This window comes from Pholis gunnellus (genome assembly GCF_910591455.1).
Source record: "Pholis gunnellus genome assembly, chromosome: 17".
In the NCBI taxonomy this organism is placed as follows: Eukaryota; Metazoa; Chordata; class Actinopteri; order Perciformes; family Pholidae; genus Pholis; species Pholis gunnellus.
The window spans coordinates 117,902-141,294 of record NC_136544.1 but is presented as its reverse complement, the minus strand read 5'-3'; the positions used below and the strand labels follow the sequence as shown (position 1 = coordinate 141,294).

General features: G+C 44.4%; 1 protein-coding gene across 1 annotated transcript; it reads right to left on the bottom strand.

The window, feature by feature from the left end:
• Positions 1-1,099: 1,099 nt before the first annotated feature.
• col1a1a (collagen, type I, alpha 1a) lies at positions 1,100-22,463 on the bottom strand. The gene is made up of 49 exons (XM_079177838.1): positions 22,215-22,463; positions 19,888-20,079; positions 19,139-19,161; positions 18,736-18,771; positions 17,235-17,327; positions 15,483-15,551; positions 15,339-15,383; positions 14,543-14,596; positions 14,396-14,449; positions 14,243-14,296; positions 14,088-14,141; positions 13,935-13,988; positions 13,605-13,649; positions 13,463-13,516; positions 13,314-13,358; positions 13,068-13,121; positions 11,961-12,059; positions 11,777-11,821; positions 11,514-11,612; positions 11,107-11,160; positions 10,885-10,992; positions 10,324-10,377; positions 10,091-10,189; positions 9,954-10,007; positions 9,755-9,853; positions 9,587-9,640; positions 9,440-9,493; positions 9,189-9,296; positions 9,051-9,095; positions 8,660-8,758; positions 8,445-8,552; positions 8,124-8,285; positions 7,975-8,028; positions 7,767-7,874; positions 7,589-7,642; positions 7,219-7,272; positions 6,962-7,123; positions 6,588-6,695; positions 6,044-6,151; positions 5,886-5,939; positions 5,148-5,255; positions 4,911-4,964; positions 4,702-4,809; positions 4,557-4,610; positions 4,316-4,423; positions 3,869-4,148; positions 3,563-3,753; positions 3,083-3,325; positions 1,100-2,776 (listed from the first exon to the last, which is right to left on the bottom strand). The coding sequence occupies exons 1-49, from the start codon at positions 22,294-22,296 to the stop codon at positions 2,630-2,632; spliced, it is 4,344 nt and encodes a 1,447-aa protein (XP_079033964.1). The 5' UTR covers positions 22,297-22,463; the 3' UTR covers positions 1,100-2,629.
• Between the last annotated feature and the right edge of the window lie 930 nt (positions 22,464-23,393).

Genomic DNA, 23,393 nt, shown 5'->3' with positions numbered 1-23,393 from the left:
TATAATTTGGGCAAACTGACCCTCTAAAGTTCTTTAAAAACCCCAGTCCCTCTTTCTGTACATCTCCATCTCATCCTTTTTTTAAAATCTGCTTTTACCTGGCCTCACCTCATCCAAATCCCTCTGATGTTTACCCCCAGTGCAAAGTCAACTGCTCAGTCCCACTCGCCTGCAGAGGGGGCTTCCTCTCAGCAAACAGAGCCTCCTCTGTGTCTGAAACCGGAGAGGTCAGCATTCCACTGCCCAGGCCTCAAATAAAGACCCGAATTCTATGCAGAAATAATCCAGATTCCTGCTGGGACTGCAACCTATTCTGGGGAAGCTGCCTCCCTCAAGGTGGACAATCAGTGTCTTTGTCAATCCAAGCTGATGTCAACAGGCTGAGCACTGGAGCAGGTCCACCCGGCAGCCCTCAGTCTGGCGGAGCTGTGCAGATGGGTCTGTCTCGCTGTGGAAACACTGGATTATTTTTGGACAAATTTTATCATCAATACTGGATTATCAGTGTTTTCTTGATGGATTATGGATGTTCAAATTCCTCCTTTTCAAATTGGATTCAACAGCCCGCAGGAAACGTCACAGGTTCTTTTGGGATAGCCTGACAACAACGAAGAGTCTCCACAGCCTGAGAGGTAGGCCATGATTATTCATCTTTTCTGACCAAGACACAGTACATGCTGCCGAGTGAGGAGCGTGGGATATGTTTTCAGACCAGAGAGGAGGCTGCCTTTTTCAGTGTTTTTTTTTAAACAATGACGTTTAAGAGATTTTCAGATTTCAGGCAAAATGTCACAATGCATGTCAAGGTATTTACCGATCCAGTCTGAGCTTTTTAAGCAAACAGGGACACCGAAAGGCCTGATTTAGCTCCTAAAACGAAGTAAAGACCCTCTCTGGGATTTGTCTCAGTTGCATCTTTTTCTCTTCTCCATACACTCTCTGTCTCTGCCTTCCAAGAGATTTAGCAAGCATTTCTGAGATTGTTTGCATTAATGTCCCAGATCAAGTCACTGTACAACTGGTGAACCAGTAAATAAATATAAACCTGGTGTAATTCAAGTCTTAGGGGGGCAGTCAGTGAGTCACTCAGGCAATTAGGCAGAATTCAAATGTCAGACCACTTAACATGCTTTATTTCAGCATTCAAAATAATTAAAAACATCTCAATTTATTATACATATACAAAATAGGTACAGATCCTTGTGGTGTTTTCCCCCCATGGGTGTGTCTGTCTGCATTATCTCACAAACTCCTTCCAGATGGCTCTCTTTCTGTGCATTGTTTGAAAAAAATAAAATAGATCTCCAATTTTTCTTTTTGTTGAGAAAATTCAACCTTCGCACAAGAAAACAAGAAACAAACTACAACAGATGTGTGGATGAAGGGGGTGGGGGGAGGTTGGGGTTTAAAAACATGAAACCAAAAAGTGTGAGAAGAAAAGATGCGGATCTGCTCTTCACTTTGAACTCAGAGCTAGAGGCTTGAGTGCCAGCGCGACCGTGGCTGGAAAAGAGAGAAGAAGTCTGTCTCATTCTGGGCGCCAAGAGTAAATAAAAAACGGTGGTTTCGTTTTAGCACCAAGAGGGCCCTGCCATGCCAGAGTGACCTTTACTGGACAGCCAGGAGACCTCAAAGAAAGTATAGCACCTTTAATTTTAGCTGTATCCGCTTCTGCTAAAGTGTTGGTAAAAGTCGACTACCCCAACGAGCGCCAAAATTACCGCAGGCTTCAATTCACAAACACTGGGCCACCCTTTTTTTATACAGCTGATATTCCTTGCTTTTCTGAGGTAGCCATAGGATTTTTCTTTCACAACTTTCAAAAAAGAGGTTGGAACCCATGTTTCTCTGCTGGTGGTTTTAATGTGACTTTTCTTTAAAAAAAAAAGAAAAAGGGAGTAATAGAAAGGAACAAACAAGAAAGCAACCACAACAACAAACAAATCACAACACCCACAAAATCAGCAGATGACGAGGGGGGAGTTGTCAGTGTTGTCTGTGCCAGGTTGACGGGGTAGGGGGGGGGGGCATAACAACAGAGACAAACATGGCTGTCAGTTTCACCGTTTATTCATCAACACCTGAAACGTGGTACAAAGCAATTGGGTTCTGTCTGTTGGGGACTGTCCTTTCATTCCTCTCGCCACAGTGGTGTATAAAAATACAAAAGTCACCTGTGTGTTTCTGTAAACTCCCGAGAGGCCTGGTATGGCTGGATGAAGAGGGGAAGTCAATTTTTTTTACACTTTACAGAAGCATATATTATTTTCTTGTTGCCAGTGAAACAAAATGTCTTCTCTACAGGATCCTTGGTGTTGGTGATGGTAAAAAAAAAAAAAAAACGAGTCAGAAATGAAAAAAAAAGTAGTGGTCCCAAACGCGGCGATGCAGATTCCGCCGCATCGCCGCCATCTTGTTGAAGTGCAGGTTTTAGGCAAAGTGGACCATCGGAACAATGGCCGAATGGAAATTCGTAGAATCAGGAACGAGGGGTCAGATTTTTCAGAAAAATGGCATTAGAGAAATGTTTTGGTGGGCTTTTTTTTAGAGAGAGATGACTGCTAAAAAAATTAAAACACACACACACACACACACACACAACAACAATTTCAAGTCCAGATTTCTCTTTTTACAAGAAACAGACGGGTCCAACTTCAAGGCCAAACTCTTGGTCTGGAGCACCAACGTCCATAGGAGCGATATCAATGATGGGCAGGCGAGATGTTTTCGATGTCTTGTAGTCGATGACTGTCTTGCCCCATGTACCGGTGTGTGACTGGAGGGAGAGAAGAAGAAAGGGGAGTTAGGGTCACCATTCAAATTGGCCGCTGCATGGTTAACACAGGACATTTGAAAATGTCTCCAATTCTGCCTGAACTTTTGTTCAAATCCCATGAACAGAAAGACTAGCTACAGTAGCTATTATGCATGTTTGAAACCACTGAGTCTATACCATCAGGGAAAGTATAAGCTTGCTGAATTGTGACCTACTGGTCATTCCTAACTTTGAAGGTTTAGCATTTGAAGCTCACTCAGCTGTCAGTGGGATTGGCATGAGAGTGTCAACTTAAGTTTTTCTCACCGTGCATCCATCTTCCAGGACACTGTAGGTGAAGCGGCTGTTGCCCTCGGCTCTGATCTCGATCTCGTTGGAGCCCTGGAGGAGCAGGGCCTTCTTGAGGTTGCCGACGGTGGCATCCATGTAGGCAACGCTGTTCTTGCAGTGGTAGGTGATGTTCTGGGTTGCCTCAGTGGACATGAGACGCAGGAAAGTCAGCTGGATGTTGACATCCTCTGGCGTGGAACCCTCGCTGCCGTACTCGAACTGTGTAGGAAAGAGGAAGGGGGAGATGTTACTGACTAAACTGGAGGGACAAGAAGCGGAGAGGTAAGGTCGAGTTGAGGAATAGTGGGAAACAAAAGAGGGGTGAGAAGTGTAAATGAGAGGAGCGGTAGAGGAAGGAGGAATTGAGAGGGAAGTTGACCTAAGAGAAGGCAAGTAGGGATCGATTTGGAGCAAGGAGTGAGGCAGTGCTCAGTTTGGTTGGTTCAGCATGTTTACCTGGAAGCCATCGGTCATAGCCTCTCCGAACCAGACGTGCTTCTTCTCCTTGATATTCTTGCTCATGTACCAGTTCTTCTTGGTGACCTGGGGCTGAGTTGGGGTTACGCAGGTCTCTCCGGTCTCCATGTTGCAGTAGACCTTGATGGCGTCATGAGTGCAGCCCTGGTCAGGGTCGATGAAGTACTCGCCTGGAGAACAAGAAGTCAGGAGAGGAAAAGTTCAGAAAAACCCAGTATGCTAGTTTAGATTCTCCAATCCTCCTCTACACTTGGATTGATCCACCACTGTCGGGTAGAAACTCACCACTCTTCCAGTCAGGGTGGCACATCTTGAGGTCGCGGCAGGTTCTGGCAGGGTTCTTGCGGGTTCCGTCAGGGCTGCGGATCTGCTCGATCTGCTGGCTCAGGCTCTTCAGGGTGCCGTCCACCTCCAGGTCGCGGTCACGGAGAACATTAGCGTCATCAGCACGGAACATGCGGAAGGGATCGGGGGCCTTCTCCTGAGGCTGGGAAATGAAGCCAAGGTCAAATCCGCCACCGGGGGCACCTGGTGCTCCGGGAGGTCCAGGAGCTCCTGGAGGACCCTGAGAGAGAAGAAGGGAAAGAGGAGGATGAGAAGAAGTCAGTTATTTCAGTGCTCATAGAGGCTTTGTGGTTTGCCTAATAAACCACAACCTATATTTTCCCTCAGTTAGAAGACACAAAGTAAATAGACAGAGGAGTGGATGGATAGTTAGACAGCCAGACTTACAGCAGGTCCCATCTCTCCAGAACGACCACGAGGTCCAGGAGGTCCAGTGGGTCCAGGCAGGCCAGTCATACCGTCTTTACCTGCAGATCCAGCAGATCCAGATGGGCCCTGCAAACAGCATAAAGGGAAAGTCTCTGAATGTCAAAGTCCTTCCAAACACTGACAGAGAGATCAAATATTAAAATGCAAAACAAATAAAACTACTCCAAGCACTAAAATATTGTGTGGTGTGTTAACTCACTCTAGGTCCAGCGGGTCCAGCAGAACCAGCGGGTCCTTGCTCTCCAGAAGATCCCTATGGGTTCAGAACAGAAACAGTAGTTAGAAATAAAGTCTGTATGTTGTTTATGTTATATATGTGTAGATGTGAGTGTGAAGTGACATACAGATTGTCCAGAAGGTCCCTGCATGCCAGTGAATCCTCTGTGTCCCTTCATGCCTCTCTCTCCAGCTTCGCCACTCTCTCCCTTGTCTCCGCGAAGTCCAGGAGCTCCCTGTTAGGGGTAAAAATGGGATGAAGAGCATTGTTTTGCCTTTAGCCGTTCCATCTATTCCATTGTTTGTTTTTATCAACGGCGCAAAGGTTGTTACTTACAGAAGGGCCACGAGGTCCAGCAGGGCCAGCAGAACCAGAGGGGCCACTAGGTCCCTGAAGCATACAAAAAACAGTTTGATGTAAAGGCAGGTTGCAGCGAAACACAATCTATGCTTACACCTACAGTAGCTCTATTATTAATGGCTGTTTCCCATTGACATGTACTGTACTGTATACTGAAGATATTTTCATAAAAGCACAAAGACTAAACTGAAAAATGGTTTTGGTGTCACTCACAGTCTCTCCACGGTCACCGTTCTTTCCAGCGGGTCCAACGGGTCCGGGGGCACCAGAGGGTCCAGGGGCACCAGAGGCTCCAGATGGGCCGCTCTCTCCACGGTCTCCCTAAAATGCAAACACAAAATAATGCTATTTCACCAGCTTTAATATCCTTACAAGCTGCTGTGGTGAAAAATGCACCAAATATCTGTCTGGATCACACATAGTTTTTTTTTCCTTTGATTTTTGTCCAAAGGAACTTCAGATATACAAGATTTGGTGAAACAGGCCACTGTCTAGGCTATATAGAACATTACATGCAGGTATAACTCTGTCTTCTGGCAGCCACATTGGTGTTTCTATCATGTCAACAGAATTTATTTCAGACACAGAATTGGCTCTGATTGTATGTGATAATGTTAGATTTCAGCTTACTAACCATAGTAGGTGGTAAGCTAAGCATCACTGTATCTAGCAGAAGCCACTGTAGTTAGCATGTTGTTTGCTAAATTACCTTGCGGGCTGCTTTACCTAGGTTCAGGTCAACCTGGCTGATTCTTCCCAAGCCTTTGTGGTTGTTTTACCCCAATTTATATCGTCTCTTTGTGTCTCGTTGAAGCTGTTTTGTAGCTGTTTTGTATCTCTTTAAAGTTGTTTTGGTCTCTTCATGTGTCTTTTTGTGTCTCTTTGTAGTTGCCTGTTTAGTAATCCATCTGGTGTTAGCGGTGACTTAGCGATGATGTCATTTTAACTCACCTTGGGTCCAGCACCTCCATCGCGACCAGTTGATCCCTCGTTTCCGGGGCTTCCCTAAAACACAAACACAAAGCAGGTTAACTATTTAGAAAACACCTGCAGCAGTATACAAAAGTCAGACAGATAGTTAGTGTACAGGTGCAATTGTTTCTTCATACCTCACGTCCAGGCTCACCAGGGGCTCCAGCCAGTCCAGAGGGTCCCATAGGTCCGGGAGGTCCACGCTCACCACTGGGGCCAGAAGGTCCAGACTTTCCAACCTCTCCCTGCGGGTGACACGGGCAAAGTCAGTCCAGTCCTAGCAACCACAGTTACTTTTCTAATAGATTCAAGTTTATGTGGGCTAGTTTAATGATGCAGGTTTTAATGCAGCAAGGTGCTGTTAATTGAGGATATATTTTAGAAAATCTGCCTCCTGCTCGCTGGGGGTCACATAGTGTTGCAACCAGGTGAGTGAAGCGTTTTCATGGAATATACCAGAGTTTAATGATATTTACAAGTCATCCTCACTGGTTTTGTTTCATTGTTACGTCATTTAGAAGTGGTTTTCAATAACTTAATATTTCTGGATTTGGAGTGATGTTTGATTCTAAACATCATATTGGCTGGCTAAACACGTTTGGGTATTCTGGTTCCATCAGCTCCACTGTGCAGTTTGTAGTTTTGTAGAGTAGAGTTTGTAGAGTAATAACAGGAACTTACGGAAGGTCCGGACATGCCAGGGAAACCTCTCTCTCCTCTCTGTCCAGGCAGACCAACAACACCACGCTGTCCAGCAATACCAGAAGGTCCAGGAATTCCAGAAGCTCCCTGCAGGGGTGGAGAGAGAGAGAGACAAAGTGAAAGAGGTTATAGAGATTATACATCAAGGCGTAGGAACAACAACGGAAAGCTAATTAATGTCCGTGTGTTTTGAGTGAAAATGTGGAAACTTAATTCAATGCTACTACATAAAGAAGATCATTTAGTTGGAATGAAATCATGCTGTTTTTTTTTTTTGCAACCAATCATTTGGTTCTGTGATAGATTGAGATGGAAGGGGCTCTAGTTTCTTTTGAAGGTTTACTATAACTTACAGAAGCTCCCTCGGCTCCAGCGCTACCCTTCTCTCCAGCAGGTCCTGGGGGTCCAGCAGCACCCATCTCACCAGGGCGACCAGCAGGTCCAGTCTCACCACGGTTTCCTTTGAGTCCCTCTTTGCCAGCTGGTCCAGAGGGTCCGGGAGGTCCAGAGTTGCCCTATGGGGATGAACACAACATTGCTGAAAACCATCGAGGATGTTGGGCCCTGCCACAGGAACAATAAGTGCCGATAACATCAAAGGAAGACTTACAGAGGGGCCGGGAGGTCCAACTCTGCCAGCAGCACCAGGGAAGCCAGTAGCACCCTAGGGACAGAGAGAGAGCAATTAGCTGACTGTGGCTGGAGAAATGGCCGTATCACGTTAGTACAATCAATAAATAAAGAGGGATGAATATTAAACAAGGGGCTTTTTGCAATATAAGTAATACATCTGTAATAAAACACGTTTTGACAGTGGATTGTCTCCAGAATTCTCTCTCTGCTATGACCATGGGAACCGTTACCTCTGACCACTACACTACTGCTTATGATGCTCCTGATCTAGGATTTGAAGCTGAAGTCAGCATAAATGTAAATATATTAGAGGAAAAGGAGGACATAAAAGACGAGTGGTGACTCACAGGAGGTCCAGCGGCTCCGCGGGCTCCCTTACCGCCGGTGTTTCCATTGGGACCCTGAAAGCACACAACAAATTGTCAGTCAACATGGGAGAACCAGTACCAGGCAATGTAGCCTCAACTTCTAATGTTCACTCTGAATTATGGGATTTTCGATAAGGAAGTTTAAATGTTGACAAACCTGAGGTCCAGGGGCACCAGTGGGTCCAGCAGCGCCGGGGGGACCAGCATCTCCCTTAGCACCATTATCTCCAGACTCTCCCTTACCACCAGGCTGTCCATCAGCACCCTGTGGTAAAATGATGTTGGATGGGGCGAGAGGCTCAGTAAAAAGCTGAAGAAAAACAGTTGGTGAGAGGAGCCAGGACATTTATGAAGAAGTGACTTACAGGAGGTCCAGCAAATCCAGCAGGTCCAGGTGGTCCAGACTCTCCACGTTCACCCTGAGAAAGAGGAGGACGAAAAGTCAGTCAGTGATTTCCATATTCAAGCAGCTTCCTCTTCTGCTCTTGAGAAGAACAGATGTACAGGTACTTACAGGGCCTCCACGAGCTCCAGCAGGTCCAACAGGTCCGGAGGCACCAGGCTCTCCCTTGTCTCCGGTGGAACCAGCGGGTCCGGGAAGTCCAATTGGTCCAGTCAAACCACGGGGGCCATCCTTACCAGGAGCTCCATCACCACCCTTGCCTCCTTGGTCACCCTTGGTTATTGGATGGAGAGGGGGAGTGAGGAATATATATACTGGAAAGCTACTGTGGATGGTGTTGCATGAGTCGGGCTTCTCATTAGGGTACTTCAGCAGTGACTAATCCTATATACTGGGAATATTGGGAGTTCTAGGAATATTGTGGCGACTCACTCTGTCTCCCCTCAGTCCTGAAAGGCCAGCGGATCCACGCTCACCAGGCATTCCCTGGAGTCCAGGAGAACCCTGTGTTCCGGGAGCACCGGGGGCTCCAGAATCTCCCTGGGGAAGAGGACGAAGGGGTAGACAACAAGAGTAGTAGGGTTACTCAACAATCAATGAGAACAGGCTATCAAGTTTTTTTTTCTTTCACATGTCGTGAGGTTCACCTTGGCACCCTCGTTTCCAGCAGATCCGAGGGATCCACGGGCACCAGTGGGTCCAACAGCACCAGGTGCACCACGCTCACCGGGGAATCCTCTGTCACCCTGAGGGGAAGGGGTGGCAGAGAGTTAGGGAATTTGAAATGGAAGTCCAAGAGTGGTCAACGAAGTCATGAGTCATCTGTGATTAGTCCTACCCCATTAGCATTAGCTTGTTATTAGCTATCTTTAACCTGATAGCATTAACATCAATGTTCATACAACTTTTATTGTTTGTAGCCTGGTTTGTAACAATTTCATTATTTAAACAGCTCTCCAAAGATGCTTCATTAATGGATGCTGCTGGGAGCAGACTGCTGAGTAACTGGGAAGATGACAATGATAAAAAGTGACTTACTCTATTTCCAGCAGGTCCTGTGGCTCCAGCCTCACCGGGCACACCCTAGATAGACAGAGAGGCAATTCATATGTTAATTCCCAGTAAAACAGTATAAATTTGATCATGTATTTAAATCAACCATATTTCAGTCAGTACCTGCTCTCCGGGCTTTCCACTCTCACCAATGGCACCCTGGGGTCCGGAGAGACCCTGGAACCCGGGAGGTCCGCCAGGTCCCTGTTCTCCTCTCTCACCAGCAGGACCCTGAGGTTGAACAGGAGAAGGACCATTGGAGCTAACAGAATGTGGCCAGGAGTATGGCAGTAGCTTTTAAGTGTAGTTTGTAGTGTGAGACCATCAAGCTTTTGAGGCGGGTGTCAATGTGGGCATGTGTGCGTTTTACGTACAGCAGGTCCAGAGGGGCCTTGAGCACCAACGTCACCGTCCTTTCCGGGGGCACCCTGGGTAGAGAGATGGTAGGCTTTCAGACACACAGGTTCAACAAACAGTAGAGTACAGTGGATTCAAAAAGAAGCAAAGTGTAGACAACTTACAAGTGGGCCAGTGGGTCCCATTACTCCTCTCTCGCCAGGCTTTCCACCCTCACCCTACAGACAGAAGTAGAAGAGCACTATTAGCAGGGATGCCTACTTCTCAGTAGTCTACTCACTTAAAAACAAATTATCCATGATTCTTTGTAACAGTTGAGACCCATTACTCACAGCAGCTCCTTTGGGTCCGGGGAATCCCATGACTCCAGGCTGGCCTCTAGCTCCAACAGCACCAAGGGGTCCGGGGCGGCCATCTTGTCCAGTGGCTCCCTGGTGAGGAGGAATAATGAAGGATTCATTGAATTAAACGCAACATATCTGTGTTTTGATGAGATGAAAATCAAATGTATTGTCCTGAGCGTGAACTTACAGCGGGTCCCAACTTTCCATCAGGTCCAGGGCTGCCAGGGCTACCAGTCATACCCTACGAGCAGAGGTTTAGAGGTCAGAGGAAGGCCTGTGCAGTGAATAAATGATGTCGCTGATAATTATGGTAGGGAATCTCACCTTAGCTCCGGGCAAACCAGGCTCACCAGTGCGGCCAGACTCACCGGTTGAACCTTTAGGTCCAAGAGCACCGGGGGCACCGCGCTCGCCATTGGCACCCTATGACGGGGGAGAAAGAGAGAGAAGAGAGGTAGAAAGGCAAAGATTAGTTCAATAAAATCTGATCTGAAGTATCTCCATGATTGTAAGAGGAAAAGAGGTATCGAATGTGTGTGTTTGTGTTTTATACTCACTTTGGCTCCAGAAGGACCATCAGAACCAGGGAAACCACGACCACCAGGGGCACCCTGTAGAGAGAATCAAGCACATGTTTCTTAGCTCTATCAACAACACTGTAGACACTGTATCTAGACAGGGATGGGCTATTACCATAATCTTAATATGCCCTGTCCTTTCCCATCAAGTAAGTCCATGTCAACAATGTGTAATTCTACTCTACCTTGGTTGAATGATATTGTATTGTCTAAACTGTTTAAAAATGTCAATTTTTCTTTACTGTCAGGCATGATGTTTACAGTTCATATATCTGGCCTGCAGGGGGCACTAGAGAGTGTGTTTGGATGTTCCTGTTAAGCCAAAAGGGCTTCTGTGTCATTTGTGGCCTACACTGTGTATACTTGTATTATATAGATAGGTCATATTTCGACCTATTCCCTCATTTATATATTCATAACATTCATAAGATATTCATATTTGCACTGGAGGGAAACTCGATCACTTTTCTTACCAGTAACACTTAATATTAAAAAATATCACAGCATACAGTATATTATAGTGGAAAGTGAGATGCATACTCGCTCTCCAGGAGCTCCACGGGCTCCTGCAGCACCAGGCTCTCCTCTGGCTCCTCTCTTGCCTTCCTCACCGGATGGTCCTGGGGCTCCTTGACCTCCTGCAGCGCCCTGGAGAACACGCACGCGAACACACACGGATGGCATAAGAGATGGAACGTGTATTCGTGCATGTGTGTATTACAGAGCTATGCTTCATTCTGACTGTGGTGAACTTCAACTTACAGCCTCTCCCTTGACACCGGCCTCTCCCTTGGCTCCTTGGGCACCGCCGTCACCCTGAGGGAAACAAGCAAATAAACAAACTTTAACAAACAATACCTATTCAACAACTGACATCAGTGGTCAAAATCAATCAAACAAACATGCAAACAAATACTCACAACTGAGACAAATCTCAACAACAAATAAATAAATAATAAAAATGGACAAATAGCTGTCAACAACAAACAAAACACTGGTACAGAACAAAAGTAAGACAATGTTGACTTGTGATTCAGGAGTTTTACTTTTAATTCACTATGTTTGGAATGAATTACTATTTCTAATCGTGTCCATTACAGGCGACAGACTCTAGACAGAAAATACTATTTTTGGCGTTGGTTAGTTTTTTTTGAGAAAGCTTTACTCACAGTGTTACCCTTGGCTCCGGGAACACCGCCTGCACCCTGAGGTCCTGGGGGTCCACGTGGTCCGGGGAAACCGGGAGCTCCGGCAACTCCGGCAGCACCCTGCAGGGGGCAGCAGCACACAGCAGCAACACGGTCACATCATGCTGCACTGCCAGTCTCTGAGGCTATGATACTGTGACACAACACCTTTTTGAGCCAGGATGGGATTCGAATCCTCAACCCTGTCATGCTCATGAGGTAAATGTGATGAGATAGATACTCACGGGGGTTCCCTTAGCTCCGGCACCTCCATCAGTTCCGGGGTTTCCCTGGGAGGAGAAAGAAGGGAAGAGATTTTCATTAACCAGAAGCTTCTTAGGAATCATGTAAATGCCATTTATCATCAATAAGGTGATCTTATGACGGACCTGAACAGTCCGTCATAGAGGGGTTACTGTTTGTACTTACAGAGGGTCCTGCGGGGCCAGCAGGTCCGGGGTTACCGGGCTCGCCTCGGGATCCTGCGGGGCCTTCGGATCCACGAGCACCCTGAGCTCCAGCGTCACCCTGGGTAGAGGGGGAAAAGAAGAGCAGTCAGACGATCAGTGTCCAAAGCAATAGCAGTTTCGTCATGGTGGAAGACTCGTAGAGGGATGAAAAATACCATTGTGATGCAAATCATGTTGAAAAGTAAATATGAAAATGGACAACAGAGGACTGTATTTTGCATTATACTGTGGTCAAAGTTTTGAAATGATTAAAACGCCAGCTTGTTGGTGTTTCAAACTATATTCGGCAGTTTTCAATATTTGGTAAACCTGCTTTTAGCCATTGTGCTAAAAGCAGTTGGAAGAGCCGTCCAGAGGCTTTTATGCAGTGTTTCATAATTTCATGGTATATATTATTATTGGAAGAAACACTACTTTTTCTTTTCCTTTTTAATTTAGTTTGTAGTATTTTACCATGATCAATTTATTCAATGGTATATTTATTTTTCTTAACTTAATGTGGTGTGCATTAATCTCTTCATCTTCTCTCCAGTTTTCGTTTTGTTTTCGTCTTGTCAATCATTTGTAAAGCACTTAGGATTGCATTCGAATTGTTTGAAAGGTGCTATATCAATAAAACATAATTGATTGATTGATTCCATAATCTGTACAGATAATTAAATCTAAACTCCACACTACATAGTAATATCATCCAGTTTTACTATATACTACTACTACCTTTGAAGTTGATACAAGAAAAGTAACCTAACAAACACAAAGTAAATGTTTTAGGGTGGAAGATTCATTACTAATACCTGTGGGCTACTGTAGGCTAATAGAATCCATCAACAGCACACTCAAAATAAAAGAAGCAAATCTACTATTCATAACCTAAGTTATTATTATGAGGTCACTTTTCGCACGCTACTACAAACCCCAAAGTCGCTTAGAGAAAATATGATACGTGTGGTGTTGTTTTGGATGGTGAAAGCCGTGGAAGATTAAGGAAAATGTAGAAGATGAAAGATATAAAAAAATGGAGGCTGTTTAAGATTATTGCTGTGGATCATAATGGTCGTCGTTGTACCTTGGATCCGGGGCCACCGGGGAATCCGGGAGGTCCAGCGGGGCCAGTGGGACCCTGGGAGAAAACAATAAGACAAAAAGATTTTATAGCAGGAAAGAAAATGTTTTTTATTTGTGCTTCCTGTCTGAGAATCCCCGTGGGGTTTTAAACAACTAGGGTCACTGGAAGTTGTTACAAATTGCTACTTAAGGACAAACATGTTTGTTCTGAGAACAGTTTAAAATTTGAGTAAAATGGAAGACTCACATTAGGTCCGGCAGCACCAGCAGAACCATCGTTACCACGAGCTCCCTGCAGATCACAGACAAACATGATTGGTTGATTGATCTGTTCATTGACCGACTGGCTGATCCATTAAAGTATTTGTTAGCGAGTGTGTGAATGTGTGGACTCACAGCAGCTCCAGAAGCACCATTGCGGCCTCTCTCGCCGGGCAGACCACGAGGTCCCTGAAACAGAGATACAAAGAGTCAGTCAGCTATTCAAAATCCAAGAAGGAAACTACATGGCAGAGATGGGGGTGATTGTTTTACTCACCATGGCACCAGGAGTTCCATTCTCACCGGAGGCTCCACCCTCTCCCTAAACATGCATAAACACACAGGCAGGTGAGGCGATAAGAAGGACAGAAACTGTAGCATCGTTTGTCAATAGTAATGCAACTAGCCAATATGGCTATTGCTAGCCAATAACTAGCCAATATGGCTGCTGATAGTCAATTACTAGCCAATATGGCTGCTACAACTAACACTACAAACTTACAAACTGGCTACGTGGAGTTTGCGGGTCTGTTAGTACTGCAAAATTTGCATTTTTCAACACTGAGACGTAGCGCGGAGGAGCGAGGTATCAAAGAGGGGCAGTCACCTTGGGACCAGCAGGGCCATTGTCTCCCTTAGCACCATCCAGACCACTGAATCCCTACAGAGATTGAGAGACATAGCAACAGATTAAGTCCACAGCTATAAGAGATGCCATAATGTTTATTCGTTAAACGGGGAGTCGGGAGTTCTGACTCACTCTGTGTCCCTTGATGCCGGGCAGACCGGGGGTTCCTGGGAAACCACGAGCTCCCTGAGGGAAAGAAAAGAGATATGAGATTTTATTTATATATCTATCACGGCTCTGTTTTCTCTTTCACTAGGAATAACATTTACACCGCCATGGCGACTTACCTGTGGGCCGGAAGGTCCACGCTCACCACCGCGACCAGGTTTGCCAGACTCACCCTAAGAGAAAGAGTGAAGGGGGTGAACACAGGGAGTAAGTCATTCTTCACTCTATGCTGAGATGGAGATGGTGAATACGAGCAGATCCAGTCGACTTACATCCTCTCCGTTCTTTCCAGAGGGGCCGGCGGGGCCACGGGGACCCATGGCACCCTGCAGAGAAAGACACACAGAGGTGAGAATGACCACAGGCTACCGAGGCGCAATGCAGGCGTGTATCTGTTTCAATATGTTCCTAATACTCACAGAAGATCCGGCCTCTCCAGGCTCACCAGGGGGGCCGGTGAATCCCTGAGGTCCCTGTAGGTGGAGACACACATCAAACACCATCACTAAATAAATTGACAATTATCTCTATTAGGTGTAAATTCAACCAAGTTATTGTAAAGACATGCATATCGGTGTGTGTTTCAGTGGGGGGTATCTTTGTTTCATGGCTGCTGTCATCTGACTCGAGTGGGAACAGTAGCATCATTTTAAATGCAGTTGTCAACAGAATAACTTAATGCTCTCCTTGTCCACCTGTTATGTGAACCTTTTTAGTGTTTATTTGGAGCGAGTCCTGGCTAGCTTCAAATACGCTCACAGATTTACTGTGGTGAAACTCAGTCGCTAAACGACTAGCTTAAAGGTTTGAATTATCCTTCCTGGTGCTGAAATTGTAATGTTTGTGAGAAGCATGTAGGATAATGTTAATCAGGTGCTGTCAAAATAGTGTTTCACTATCTAGCCTACAGACTTTAGCTGTAACTTCAGCTAGTTAAGCTAGCTGAAATTCATTTTTTAACAGCTAAAATAATAATCAGATTAGAAAATATTTTACGTTATTGTAGTTTTCATTTGGAAATGAACTCCAATGCAGTGAAAGGAAAAGGAGTGTGATAAGAGTTTGGTGATGGCTTTGTGTGAACTGGGCACCGAGGAGATGTCACAAGTGATGTCATGATGATGTATGAGCGTGCACGTGCTATCTCCTCCTCTATCCTCCCAGCTTCAACTATGAAACATTTTGCGTTGAAGAAGAAGGAAGCGGCGTACTTACGCTAGAACCGGCAGATCCAGGGGGTCCGCGGGGTCCCATTGGGCCCTGTCAATCAAACAGAGGCAGGGTCAGATACGGCATCTCCATGATTGTGTGTGTGTGTGTGTGTGTGTGTGTGTGTGTGTGTGTGTGTGTGCGTCTTACCATTGGTCCAGGCACAGGCATGGAAGGAGATTTATCATCGTAGCCACCAGACATCTGAGGGGAGAAGTTCTAGAAAAAAGAAAAACAGAGCTATAAATATTACAATCCATTTCTCATGTGTATTTGCTGAAAAGGTTTACAATTTCCATGACATGAATATGAATGAAAGCCTTTTCTTTAGTATTTTATGCCAGTTTTATATGTAAAACATTTTCACACATTTTTTGTACACAAGCTCAAGACCCATTTCCCTTCCTCTGTAGGTGTATTTTTTTAAAGACTTCTATGCACCAGGGGGAATAGTATAATGCAACCTCAATTAAGTTTTAATCCTGGAAATAAACATTCCCATAATTTTTTGTTAACAGTTTCACTTCTCTGTCAGCCAGGACCATCCCCTGACCTTTAACCTCATCACTCTTAGTGTTGCTGAATTTGTTGAGCTCAATGAAGTCTCTTTGGATGCTACTTCTGTTATCTGACCACAGAGGCTACCTAGAAAGTGTAATCTGAGGTGAGGTTAATCAAGGCTAATGTTGGCGTTAGCTTAGCATGGTCATTTGGAATCAATTTGTTGTTGATATATTGTGGTTAGTTGGGAGTCAATAGTAAACTGAATCATTAAAACTATTTGTGGTAAATAAGCATTTGAGTTTGTGGTAAATTCTACACAAGCATGCTAAATTATACTGGGATGGTATGTCAGATTAAATTAGCTTGGTGAATTAGCATGTGAGTCAATGATAAATCATAGCTACAAATGCTACATTAGGATAGAAGTCAATGGTGAAGTGAACCATAGCAGGCTAAGTTAGATTGTGATACTATTGGCAATATGTGGTAAAGAACATTAGCATGGTAAATTAGACTGGGTGGTATTTCATGTTAGCATAGCCTAGTGAATTAGCATGTTAGGCAATAACTTCTACATAGGAATCCAAAATTTGCCTGGGAATGTTAGCTCATATTCTAAACTACAATTAAAGTCAATGGAAATTTAAGTTTATACTAAACTACAATGAGAGTCAGCGGGAATGTTAGTTTAGTATAATAAACTACGATGGAAGTTGATGCTTAGCTGAATCATAGCATGCTGAGATGTATTATAGAAGTATATGGGCATCATTGATAAACGTATACATCATTAGCATAGTAGGCTAAATGTATTTACTCTGCAATAAACTAATCAACTAATGGATCTGACAAGCATCTTGGACATCTCCGCTTCCCTTTTCTTAAAAATGAACCCCAATTAACTTCTGACATTTTGACCCCAGACTGAAAGCCAAACTCCAAGTCAGAGGCAATCATTTTAGGCCAAAGCCAACACGCCAATGAAAAGCTTGAGTTTTAGCTGTGAAAGTGGAGTTCACAGCCACCATTTTGGTTTATACTGGTCTATTTTGATGTCATTCACCAAAACTGAAGTTTGGGAATCTCTTTTATAAAAGCAGCACTGAGGTGGTATGGGCATGCATTTCAACAAACTACAACAAACAATAAGGATTATGGGTAGGGGGATATGAGGGCTGGGCAGCTGAGAAGAGCAAACCTGAATGGGACTAATGCTTGTTTTTGACTAACACCCACACATGAAGAAGTTCCAGCTACTGATACTATCTCTGTCCAACAAATGAGATAAATGCATGAGTCTTACGACTATTTTCTCCAGCCATGGTCAGCTTAGAACTGGTAAATTTGGACCCGAACGAGTCAAATACAAAGGAAAAAGAAAATAAATCTACAACTTACTCCACCGAGGCCAGGGGGTCCAGGGGGGCCGGGAGGTCCGGGCAGACCGGGCTGGCCGGGGATACCATCGTTACCAGCGGGACCAGCATTACCCTGCAGATTGGGGGGCAAGAGAGAGAAAGAAAGAAAGAAGAGGTCAGGCTCTTGAGTCAGAATAAAATGGCCGCCTGGATGCTAAACGCACCCAGAGACAACAGAGAGGAAAACATCAACTGTTTGATTTTGTTCAAACCCCAATCACATGACTGCCTGTACTCTTGTTACATTGTCAGAATGGATCCTGTTGCATAATCTTTAATTTTACTTACTCCCTATAGTGGTGAAAGCAGCATTAAACCTGGAGGAGGCACAGTTTACTCCCCTGGGAGACTGACCATGTGACCAACCAGGAATGGATGGGCGGTCATGTGACAAGCAGGGTACAGGAAGTGGGTAAGAACTGCCATTAACACTTTAACTACACATTCTGTAAAACAAACTTCGAAATAAATTATCTGAATAACTTCGACATGTTACATAATACCATAAATACATTATTATAAGCATTACTCAAAACTCATAATTAGTTACTTGATTTTGTAACAAAAACTAAATCAAAGATGTCTTTGCAGCTTGTAGAATCAAATCCCACTATCCAAAAATAAAGAATCTGAAGAAAAGATCTGTAAAAAAATATAAATAAACAAATAAATAAATAAAATAAAAATTAAATTTTAATTCAAATTTAGTTTGCCCATCAATTTAGATAAAAGAGGCATCACCACTGCAAAATCAATCCCAAACCCAGCTTTATTTTTTTGAGAATATAATCAATTTTGTTGACAGTTTTCTGTATGAAAATTCTTAATATTTAACGTGCTTGAATGTTAAGACTCTTTTCTCGCAGTTTCTAACTTTCCTTCAACCAAGCAAAGTTTCAAGTTCCTCCTCACTTTGCGTGTCTCAACCTGACCTTGGCATGTTTTCAGTCACTGATCTTTTCACTGCTCTCAGTTGATGATGAACCCTGCTAAAGCACATTGCTTCCCCTTAAGCTACTTTGTTGTGCCATAATAGTTTCTAGAAACAAGATACATTGACTAAATTCAGAGGTGAAAGCACCAAAGCAAAAGCAGTGCAGTTTTAAGGATGTATATGTGCCATTTACTTTACTATTGCTATTTTCAGCGGCTTTTTACATCATTCCTTGTATCTGATGGCAATAGTTACTTTGCAAGAAATTGTTTAAATGCAATATCCATCTCTAAATATGAAGCTATTTGCCAATCAGACCTGATGCCGTTTCTGTTTCAATTCTAACTCTTCTCTACTGTGATGCAAGTAAGATTTTGAATGCCAGGCCGGGCTAAAGGATCCTTCCACATGTGACTGAATGAAAACTGAGTCAGTACAGCAGCTTCAACTCCATAATAAACACACAGGAATCTGTTCAGAGTGGCAGGCAGTGAACTCACCGCGTGGTGACCAGAAATCAAGAGAATTGATAAGTGTGTGAACCTACCTTGTCTCCCTTGGGTCCACGATCTCCCTTGGGTCCCTGTGAGTAAAGAAAACAATAAAAACAGATAATGTCTCAGTGAATGATCAAACAAAATTATGTAATTGATATATCTGAACATGATTCACATGATTATTGATGTATCTGATCTAATCAATAAGTGATAATGATCAATCAACTATCTGTATCTGATATAAACCAATTAACAATATCTAAAGATTTAGTTCATATCATCTTCCACTTGATTATCATACTATCTAATCATCATTCAATCAATGATCAATACTACAATCAATAGGTACATAAAATTGATTAAGTATTTATTTTTCACTGTTTGTGTGATTATTATTTACAGTTTAGAGTGACCATTAAATGGTTGGTGATCAATGCAATAATCAATATTTACCTCAACCTGAGGCTCCTGGAAGCCTGCAGAGAGAGGAGACAGATTACGAAAATTGGATTATGAAACAAAACACAAGCAAAAGTAGAAGAGGCAGATTTTCTTATATCTGGTGCTGGATGAGAATGAATGTGTGAGTGTGTTTGTACAGCTATCTTTGTGAGGACAGTGATCTTTGTAAGGACCACAGTTGTGTGTTCTTGTCCAGTTATCTTTGTGAGGACTACTGCTAACTTTGTGAGGACCAAGGTTGTGTTTTTCTGTTCAGCTATCTCTTTTCGGACCAATTTGAGTTTTAGACCTTCAGAGAGAGGACATTTTGGCCAGTCCTCACTTTGGGAAGGACCTTAAAAGGCCTGTTCGAGGATTCAGGTTGGAATTTGGTTTACCTTAGCAATATGTCCATGAGTGTCCCCACAAAGATCAAGGTACAAGGTTGCGTGTGTGAGTGTGTGTGTGTGTGTGTGTGTGTGTGTGTGTGTGTGTGTGTGTGTGTGTGTGTGTGTGTGTATGTGTGTGTATTTGTGGGGTTAGTGGGCATTTGGTCATGTTTGAGCCAAATGTGAAAGCCAGACTAGAAGTGTTTGAATGTTTTGGAGTTGCCCTTTTTGTAAGGAAACAAGAAATATGAACAAGAGGAAGTGAAATAGACAGTTGAATGCAGGTGACATTAGCGAGACAGAATTCAGTATAGCATAAAAATCATGCAAAAAAAGACAGACGAGGACAGAGGAGGTGAGGCGATGCAGTACCGTCGTCGGGGCAGATGGGGCAGCACTCGTCGTGGGGGATGACGGGGTTGGGGCAGTCAGTTGTGTCCTCGCAGATCACCTCATCGCACATCACCGTGCCACTGTCGCACACACAGATCTGGCATGGCTCCGGCTTCCACACGTCACGGTCTGCAAACACCTGTCCATCCAAGGTGCAGCTTCCGCCCGTGCCTGATGGGGGGGGGGGGGGGGGGGTGACAGAGAGCGAGACAGGTGAGATGGCTGGATATGCTCCCACGAAAATACAAGGGACTAGATAGAAGCAAAGTTTAAAAATAGCTGATAAAAAAAAATTTACATATGGAATAAATATATTAAAATACCACAGTATATATCTTTTCAGCAATTTTTTGTTGTGTCAAAACATATGTTATTATTTTCAAAAATACCCATATCATATCACTCAAGACTAAATTAAAATATTAAGAAAGTATAGTTTGTATATATTTTACAACAGTTGTAATACACTCAGGGCTATGTTTTTGTTCTGTGTAGCACTCTTAGCATTAAAGGAAAGTTTTCAAGAACTTCACAATTCTAAAAATCATTAAAGTAATTGATAAATGGACACAAACGTAATGAACGCGAACTGAGGAAATGATTTAGACAGTAACATAGAAACATCAAGCAGGAGAAGTGAGTGTTGTGAAAGGTTTGGATGGGAACTGGTGGCCTCAGAATGGGACCAGAGAGAGGACAGAATGAGGTGACAGAAAGGGCGCCGGCGTCCTTCATCTGCAAGTGGCATCAGCAAAAAGACGCATGGACCAAACGCGTCCCAAAGTGATTTAATTTCCCTTTAACAACAATCAAAATGCAGATCGCTCCACCTGCTCTAACTCAAAGTCACATTTTCCGATCTACAGCTGCATCACCTCCGCCGCCGCTGTGGCATTTTCTCAGCAAAACTAAAACCAAACGGGGGCTCCCTTCAGGGGCTATAAGTGTTCCACAGCGTGCCAAAGTGCTGACCTCAGAGGGAAAAGCAACGAAGACTTCACTGCAGACTTTGGCAGCAGCTGGTGGAAACATGCTCCGCATGTGTTTGCAATTAGAGGAAACGAAAAAAAAAAAGAGTGGAAAGACGAAGAAGAGGAGGAGGGAGGGAAAAAAAGGAGGAAGTGTGGGGGGACGTGGCGGCCAGATGTGTCCGCAGGTGCAGAGTGAGGCCTCTGGGTGGCGTTGTGAGACCGTTCAATGGGGTCAAACTGCATCTGCGTCAGACAGACTGAGTCCTTTCCAGACAACTGGAACATCTGGAAAAATAGAATTTCAGCTCCTTGGTTTCTGGTTCCAGAGCTGATTTTCTTTGTCTTGTTTCGGGAGGAAAAAACATCTGGGTCTAAACACCAACAAAGGCCTTTGTTCACCCCATTTCACTGAACCCCAACTCTCTTTTGGAATTACATCTCAGCTTTTGTAAACTCTCACTCAAGAGCATTAAGTGGAAGATTGCTCGGGCTGTGAAGGTCAAACGTTTCCGGCGGCCCAACTCTCTCCCTATGTGACTCTCTCACTTGCTCACCTGGCCAACTCGACACTTGGCTCCAGGCAGTGAATAACTACCACATCGATCAAGGCCTGAGGAAAGCTTTCTCCTCACCGCCTTGTCGTGTCAGCTGGGGTGGGGATCTTCCTTCAAAAATAAATGGCCATTTTTATCCCCTCTCCAGTCTTACATCCACAACCGTAGAGTTTAACACCTTTGAAGCCAGGATCAACCTCTGGCAGGTAGAGTGGTTAAGGTGTCAAATTGATAAAATGCCACGAAAGAATTCTGCTTTGTCAGAAAAAAAAGCTGATGTTTTCCAGCAAGTAATTGGATAAGAAAATTGGATAAAACATGCATTTCTGCTATTGGAGAAAGCCTCGCCTGGAGGAAAGCCTGGAAAACCTGCAGCAACTCGCTCTGCATGCACGGGGGAGGTGGTGGGTGGTTGGTGGTGGGGGGGGGGGGGGGGGGGGGTAGAGAGACAGAGACAAACACAAGGAGAGAGAGAGAGAGAGAGAGAGGGGCCTTCTTGAGATGCCCAATGCATTACGTACACCCTGTACTGTTTAGACTGCAAGCTGCAGAAGCTCATCCATCTATTCATCTATCTTTCTAGTGGAAACAAAAGGTGCAGCATGCATCAAAGTTCCTACTTCTACTTCTTAAACTTTTTTTCCTCTCTTCTCATCCCTGTCTAAGATCTCGGCAGCCGTCCACCCATGAAGAGAAAATCCACTGTTAAAAAACCAGTACGAAAAAAAGGAAAAAAAAAGAAGAGGGTTGAGAAGCTCCAGCAAACAGTGATGAGACTTACGGTCGTCCTCGCCCTGCGCCCTGACCAAGAGCGCCGCTGCGCCGAGCAGCAGCGCAAGCCGCAAATCCACAAAGCTGAACATGTCTTAGATGCCACCAGACATGTAGACTCTTTGAGGCGAGTGAGGAAAAAAAGAATGCTGGGGGATGTTTTCTCTCGCTGCTACACTCCACTCATACACGGGGTGTTTTTGGGGCAGGGTCCGCTCGTCTGTTCACAATCCTCCTGACCCCAGCAGAAAACTCCCTACTGCCTTCACTCACTTTCTGCCGGGGTTTTTATATGGGAGCCTGAAGAACTGGGAGGTGCCGGGAGGCCTGGACGAACTGGGGACGCACCCTCATTACCCCCGCCGCTGCTGCTGCTGCTGCACGTTTAGGGAAGACAAGAATGGACCCCTCCTTCCAAGAAAAAAAAAAACAGAAGAAAAGAGAGAAAAGATGAAAAAACCTAGCCGGTCCCTCCTTCTGTAATTCCACAGCAGAAGGGTTGGAGTTGACTTCAGAAGAGGGAGGGGGGGCCGAGCAAGCAAGGAAACCTGATCCTGAAGAGCATCCGAGGTTTCGGAGGAAGATCTCCTCCTCCAGCAGCCACGGGTTTAATTCAGGTTTTTATTTCTGGTTCTGGTCTACTTCCTGATTTACTTAGATTTGTTTAGATTGCTTCTGGGATTCTGGCTTCAGCTGAAGTGTAGTTCACAAAAAAAATGTCTCAGAAAATTAAAGATTCAAGTTTTGGTGTGTTGAGTTCTGTTTTGTGTGTTTCTTTCATTTGCAGGTTTATCTCAGCTTGTAGTTGGGTTTTCTGTTGCTAATTCAGTTGTGATCAATGTGTTTGACCTCAGGTTTGGAAAGCCTCATTGTTTGCATTGTTCACACGACTGTAAATCACTTTGTTTCATGTCTAGGATCGTCATCGTGTTGCAACCGCAGCACCAAAGCTAAAACTCGAGTTTCAGTTTTTAAAATTTCTTCTCCCTCAGTCCACATTGACAGAAGTGTTAGCTTTACTTTCTATCGGTACAAGCTGGATCACAAACATGGGGCATGGAGTTTGAAAGAAGTAGGCATTTATCATGCAGGGAGGGTCCAATGAAAAGACGCCATCAGGTTGCATTATGAGAATTGTAGGATCCAGCGTTTTTGGAGCTTCAGCCGTACCGTATTGTTAGGATATGTC